Source organism: Tupaia chinensis, unplaced genomic scaffold (genome assembly GCF_000334495.1).
Source record: "Tupaia chinensis unplaced genomic scaffold, TupChi_1.0 Scaffold000100_1, whole genome shotgun sequence".
Classification (NCBI taxonomy): Eukaryota; Metazoa; Chordata; class Mammalia; order Scandentia; family Tupaiidae; genus Tupaia; species Tupaia belangeri.
The window spans coordinates 1563524-1570907 of NW_006159564.1; the positions used below are offsets into that span (position 1 = coordinate 1563524).

Consider the following 7384-nt stretch of genomic DNA (forward strand, 5'->3'; position numbering starts at 1 on the left):
TTTTTTTTAGAGAGTTTTTTTGCTATAGGGCATATGTACTTGCAGAGAGATAGAGACAGAGACAGAAAGTAAGAAATCACCCCACAGAGGGGACGGCCACAGTGTAATCCCTTCTCCTCCATTCTCTTCTTGGGATCTAATAGCCATTACGCTAACTGCTGGTTCCCAAAAAGTTAATTTTTTGAAAAAATGAAAATGGAAACACAACATACTGAAACCTATGAGATACAGCAAAATCAACACTAGGGGAGAAATATAGAACAGTACTTATCCATGTCAAAAAAAAGTAGAAAGTTGGTAAATAAACTACCTAATGCAATATTTTTAAAAAGATTATTTCTAGTATGAACCAGAAAGACATACTGGGAGATGAAGAAGGAAAGAGAGTGAGCGAGAAGGAGAACCCCATTGGTTCTTTTCTTCTTCTTCTTCCCTTTTTTTTTTTTTTTTTTTTTTTGGTAAATGCCAGACAGTATGTGCACTCACCAGAAAGAAAGGGAAAGAAAAGAAAGCACCCCCCCAATGGTGCATGGTCACCCTACAACCCCTTCTTCTTCAACCTACACCCTGTTGGGATTTGGATATGCATGCAATTGGACCTGGTGTGTGTTTTTTTTGTTTGTTGTTTTTTGAGATTTCTTTTGCTATAGGGTACATATACTCACCAGAAAGACAGTGAGAAATCCCCCCTCCCCCAGGGGTGATGGCCATGCTGCAATCCCTTCTCCATTCTCTTCTGGGGATCTTGGGCATGCACGCACATGTGCCTGGCATGAGTCTAAGCCACCTGGTCTGGGACTCGAACTGCGGTCGACTACATGGGAGCCCAGCGACATAGCCATTATGCCAACTGCTGACCCCAGGGCCTGGTGTTTTTTAATCTGCCATAGCAAGGACTCAAACTTCAGTTGGCTATATGGGATCTTGTTCTCTTAAACAATAGTCTATGGGGTCAGTCTTCTAATAGGATACTGATGCTGTCATCTCCGCCCAGCCTCAGCCAGCCTTTGATCATTGGCATGAATGTACCTGGTGTAGTCAGGGAAGTTTCTGTATGCTAACTGAGACCCCTTTCTAGGTGGGACAGCCCTGCAGAATGTCTTCTGTTTGTTTGTTTAGGAGAGAGTTTTGCTATAGGGGGTATCTGCTTGCTGGAGAGACAAAGAGAAACAGAGAGACAGAAAGTGAGAAGTCATTCCCCCAGGGGTATGCCCATGCTGCAATTTCTTCTTCTGCATGCTCCTCTTAGGATCTTGGGCACATATGCACCTGTGCTCAGCATGAGTTTTAAGCTGCCAGGTCCAGGACTCAAACTGCAGTTGACTGTGTGGGAGTCCAGCAATGTAACCATTATGTCATCTGCTGGTCCCCAGAATGCCATTTTTTTAAAACCACTGTGTCACCATCCAGCTGTTTTCTTAAAGATTTAGAAACAGAACTATCTAAACCTAAAAGTAGTAGAATAAAGGAAATAACAAAGGTAAGAGCAGAAATAAATGAAATACAGACCAAAAATTTAATACAAAAGATTAACAAAATGAAAAATTGGTGTTTTTTTTAAAAGAATAAACAAAATTGACAAACCCTTAGGTAGATTAAGATAGAGAAGATCCCAATAAATGAAATCAGAAATGAAAAAGATGACATTACAACTGATACCATAGAAATACAAAATATTATTAGAAAGTATTAAGAAAAACTATTTGTTAACACCCTGGAAAACCTGCAAGAAATCAATAAAGATCTGGATACATTCACTCTACCAAGATTGCACAGGAAAAAATATCCTGAACAGAGCAATAAGTATCAGTGATATTGAATCAGTAATAAGAGCTCTTAACAAAATCCCAGGTCTGAATGGCTTCACTGCTTAAATTTACAATTCTTTTCAAGAAGAATAACAATTCTTCTCAAATTATTCCAAAAGGTTCAGATGAAGAAAATCCCCTCAAAATCACTAGGCTACCATTATCCAGATACCAAAAGCTAACAAGGAGCAATAAGTATCAGTGATATTGAATCAGTAATAAGAGCTCTTAACAAAATCCCAGGTCTGAATGGCTTCACTGCTTAAATTTACAATTCTTTTCAAGAAGAATAACAATTCTTCTCAAATTATTCCAAAAGGTTCAGATGAAGAAAATCCCCTCAAAATCACTAGGCTACCATTATCCAGATACCAAAAGCTAACAAGGTAAAAAAGACAATTCTTCTCAAATTATTCCAAAAGGTTCAAATGAAGAAAATCCCCTCAAAATCACTAGGTTACCATTATCCAGATACCAAAAGCTAACAACGTAAAAAAGAAAACTGCAGATCCATATTCCTGATAAACATAGATGCAAAAATCTTCATCAAAATACTAGCGAACCAAATTCAACAGCATATCTAAAAGATTATACAGTACAATCAAGTAGAAGTTGTCCCTGGAATGCAAAGATAGTTTGAAACACACAAATCAATAAAAATGATAAACCACATCAACAGAAGCAAAGGTAAAAGCCATACAGTCCTAATAATTGGTACATAAAAAAGCATTTGATAAATAGCAACATTTTATGATTAAGACTCCCAACAAACTGGATATAGAAGACACATATCTCAACATCATAAAGGCCATCTGTGATAAACCCTCAGCGAGTATCACATTAAATGAGAAAAGTTGTGAGCTTTTCCTCAAAGACCTAGAACGAGACAAGGATGCCCATTTTGTCCACTCCTATTCAACATAGTATTGGAAGACTTAGATAAAGCAACTAGGTAAGAGAAAAAATAAATGACATTCAAACTAGAAATGAGGAAACTTGCAGAGAAAGTGATTTTAAAATTAAGAAACCTAAAGACTATACCAGAACAAACAAATATAAAGACCAACCAAACAAAACCCCAAATCTCTTAGGATAAATGAATTTGATAAAGTGACAAAACCAACACACAAAATTTAGCATCATTTGTATACAATAACAGCAGCAATCTAACTCAAAACAAATCGAAGTGGGACAGCCAGATGGTACAGAGATTATGGTGGCTGGATCCTACATGGCCAACTGTACAGTTCAAATCCTGGAACTAGCAGCTTGAAAATCACGCCTGGCACATGTGCCCAAAATCCCAAGAGAAGAATGGAGGAGAAGGGATTGCAGTGTGGCCGTCTCCCCGAGGGGTGATATCTCACTCCCCCACTTTCCAACAAGTTAACATGCCTTATGGCAAAAAAAGAGTGAAAAAAAAGAAAAAGAAATAAAGCAATCTCAGTGTGGGAGGAAGTTGGGAAATGGAAGAGGGTGAGAAATAGAGAATCAAGGGGAAGAGAAAAAAAACAGCAAAAATATATAGAAACAAGAAATAGAAAAATATTTATTGACAATAACATAAATGGTGATATCCTTGATTAAGCCAATATACAGTGTATTCTGGATGGGAAATTGCATTTTATATGCTGTGGTGATGTATAGTGAATGAATGTAAAATAAATAAATTTTAAAAATAAAAAAAGAAAGCAATACCACTTACAGTAGCTACTCACCCCCAAAAAATCTGGAAATAAATTGAATCAAAGAAATGAGAGATTTGTATTATGAAAACTATAAAACACTAATGAAAGAAACTGAAGACACAAGAAAGAGACAAAAACATTCTGTGTTCATGGATCAGAATAATTAATGTTAAATGATACTATACAAAATCATCTGCAGAGCCAATGCAATCCTATCAAAAGACCAAAGGCATTCTTCACAGAAATAGAAAAAGCAATCATAAAATTTGTATGGAATTATAAAAGACCCTAGATAGCTAAAGGAAGTCATGTAGTATGATGTTTGAAGCATCACACTAAAATGACTAAAAAATACACTGCAAATTCATAATAACCCAAAATGCATCATGGTTCTGGCACAAAAATAGACATATAGACAGTGGAAAGAATAGAGAACCCGTGAAAACATCGGTGAAGATATAATCAAATAAGTTTTTTGCCCTAGGATGTATGTGCTTGCCAGAAAGAGACAGAGACAGAGGGACAGAAAGTATGAGAATCTCCTCCTCCCCCCATCCCAGTTGGGGAATGGCCATACCACAATTGCTTCTCCTCCATTTTCCTCTTGAAATTTTGAACACTCACACACACATACCTGGTGTATTTTTCAAGTCACAAGTTTCAGAATTCTAATTGTGCAATCAGCCATGTGGGATCCAGTGACTTAACCACCATGCCATTTGCTGGCCCAAGGTAAATAATTTTTGACAAAGGCCCTAACACATTTATTGGGGAAAGGACAGTCTCTTTAATAAATGATGCTGGGGAAACTGAGTAGCTTTATACAGAATGAAACTAGGTCCTGTCTTTCATCATGTGTAAAAACCAACTCAGAATGGGATAAAGAAAAATATGACTCAAATATTCAAACTATAAGAAGAAAACATAGGGGAAAAAACTCAGAAAATTGATCTAGACAAAGATTTTTAAAATAAGATTTCAAAATCATGTACATCATTAGCAAAACAGACAAATGGGATTACACCAAACTAAAAATTTCTGCACAGCAAAGGAAACAATCAACAGACTAAAGAGACAACCTTAGAATAGGAGAAAACATTCAAAAATTATATATCTAACAAGGGATTGATAACCAGATATATGGTGAACTCAAAGAACTTGCCAGCGAAAAAGCAAACAATCTGATTAAAAAAAGGACAAACTACCTGAAGAATCCGTTTTTGAGTAGACATTTAAATGGCCAACAGCACATGAAAAAATGTTCAACATCACTAATTTCCAGGAAAATGCAAATCAAAGCCACAATGTGGTATCTGGTATCACCTTAACCCCAATTAGAATGACTATAATAAAACCAGCAGATGGCGTAGTGGTTATGTTACTGGACTCTCATGTGGTTGGCTATGGTTTTTGAGTCCTGGACCTGGTGGTTTAAACTCATGCTGGACGTGTGTGTGTGTGTGTGTGTGTGTGTGTGTGTGTGTGTGGCTAAAATCCTGGGAGGAGAATGGAGAAGAGATTGCCGTGTGACTATCCTCCCAGGGGGTGATTTCTCACTTTTTGTCTCTAGTGACCACACACACCCTGTAGCAAAAATCTCTCTCTCAAAAAAAAAAAAAAAAAATAGAAACAATAACAAGTGTTGGTGTATTTGTGAAGAAACTGAATTCTCATACACTATTAGTGGGAATGTAAATTAGTACAGTCATCATGGTTCTTCAATAAATGAGAAATAGAACTACCATGCGCTCCAGTAATCCCACTACTGGGTATATATCTAAGGGTAAGGAAATCAGAATGGCAAAGAGATACACGCACTCCCACATTTATTCCAGCACTATTCACGATAGCTATAATATGAATGAACCTGAGTGCCAAACAACCGATTAATGGATAATGAAAATATACACGTAATGGAATATTATTCAGCCATAAAAAGGATGAAATATAGTCCCAATGTGAGCAAATGTGGAAGAGATAATGCTAAGTAAAACAAGCCAGGCACTGAAAGATATATACACTTATTAGTGGGAGCTAGAAGATTCAGTTGTATAGAAATGGAGAGTGTAACAATGGACAGCAGAAGCTTGAAAAGGGGAGGAGAAAGTTGGGATGTGGAGAATTTGGTTAACAGATACAAGAATGCAGGTAGATCAGTGAGATGAGTTCTACAGTACTACAGTACACCATATTGATAGTTGGAGACAATTTGTTATATATTTCAAAATAGAAGTGAATTTTGAATGCTCAGAATACAAAGTGATGATAAAGGTTGGAAATGGTGGATATGTTTATTGCCCTGACTTGATCATTACACAATGGATATGTATTTTGTAAAACACAGTACCCCATACATTTGTACAACTATTATATGTGAATTATAAATTATAATAGGAGTGATTTTTTCCTTTTTTTTTGCCTTAGGGCTCGTGTGCTCTCCAGAGAGACACAGACAGACACAGTGAGAGGGAAGTGAGAAATCATCCCCCAACGAGGATGGCCATGCCACAATCCCTTCTTCTCCTCTATTCTCCTCCCAGGATATTGGGCACACACACACATATGCTTGGTGTGATTCTGAAGGCATTGTGTCTGGGACTTGAACCACAGTTGGCCATGTGGGAATCCAACAATGTAACTGCTATGGTTTCTGCTGGTCCCAAAAATAATTTAAAAAAAAGTCCCCAAGCAAAGGATTGCTATGTCTTGGACTGTAATTTATTTTAACTATTAACTATTAAAACTCAAGTTGTCTCTGGTCCACAGACTTTTCCTTCTCTAAAATTTGGTATTAGGTATCAATAGCCTCCTTTTTTTTTTTTTTTAATGTTGCTATGCTATTAACTTTTAAGACTACCTTGTCAGCTCTTCTACCCTGACCGATAACTTACATTTTTTCAAAACATAACTCCAGAGGTATCTAATGCTATGTACAGAAAGCCAAAGAGTGAAATGTAAACTAGGTCCTCCCTTAAGACAGAGAAGATGATAATTCATTTTGTTGTGACTATGGCTTTTGTATTTCAGACTTTGCCTAGACCAGCACTTGTGGCTTACCTTGTGTTTGGTTTCAGATTTTCTACTGTAGAGAAGGTTTGATTTGTAACTTGAATGGACTTGTTCTTCCCACTGAATGACCCATTTTCTCTGGATATAACTTCATATTCTGAAAATGAAAAAAACCAACAGGTACTTGTTTTTATGTCCTGGTTGATTTAATTGTTCTTGAAGCTAACAATGTAAGCCATTCACATAAGAGTGAGCAATTCATACTGCAATTCAAGAGGCATATTAATCTTATAAATTAGCATTTTCCAGATGACGCCAGTCACCAGAGGATGAAGGTCCCAAAGACATTTTGGGAGTTGCTCACTGACTATTTTGGCTTTCCCTTTACCAAAGCAGTAAATGGTGAACATGGATGATCCTCTTGGGATTGCTTTGGGATATAACTTATGATTTTGTTAGGTAAGTCAGATGGTTTGCTGCTGGTGGAAAGCCCAGTCTGGCGAAAGTATGTATGAGGAGTGGAGCTTGAGTAGAAGTCATGTTTCACGCTTCATAGGCCTTTTCGACATAGCTGGGGAAAAGGGCCCTGAGTACATAACACTACTGCAAAGAATTTGAGTTTAAAACCACACCAGCAAACAACAGTTGACCAAACAATACACTATACTAATCAACTATACTTTTGAACTAGAATCAAGAGGTTTTTGTACTCACTGCTCACATGAGTTATGCTCCCTCGATAATGTGCTTTGTATTAAAATAGATATCCCAGAAGTCAGCATAAATTTCTCTTAAAAGCATGCTTCTATGAACTTGCAAGTTTTCTCAAAAGAGAAAGACTTTCAGCCGCGCGCACGGCGGAAGCCAGCAGCCGCGCGC

At 37.2% G+C, this 7384-nt stretch overlaps 1 protein-coding gene across 1 annotated transcript in view; it reads right to left on the reverse strand.

Moving 5' to 3' along the window:
* Positions 1–7384, reverse strand: part of ABI3BP (ABI family member 3 binding protein) — a 280943-nt gene that overhangs the window by 19771 nt on the left and 253788 nt on the right. Inside the window, 1 exon segment of the mRNA XM_027769977.1 lies at positions 6554–6662. Coding sequence (XP_027625778.1) covers positions 6554–6662 — 109 coding nt within the window.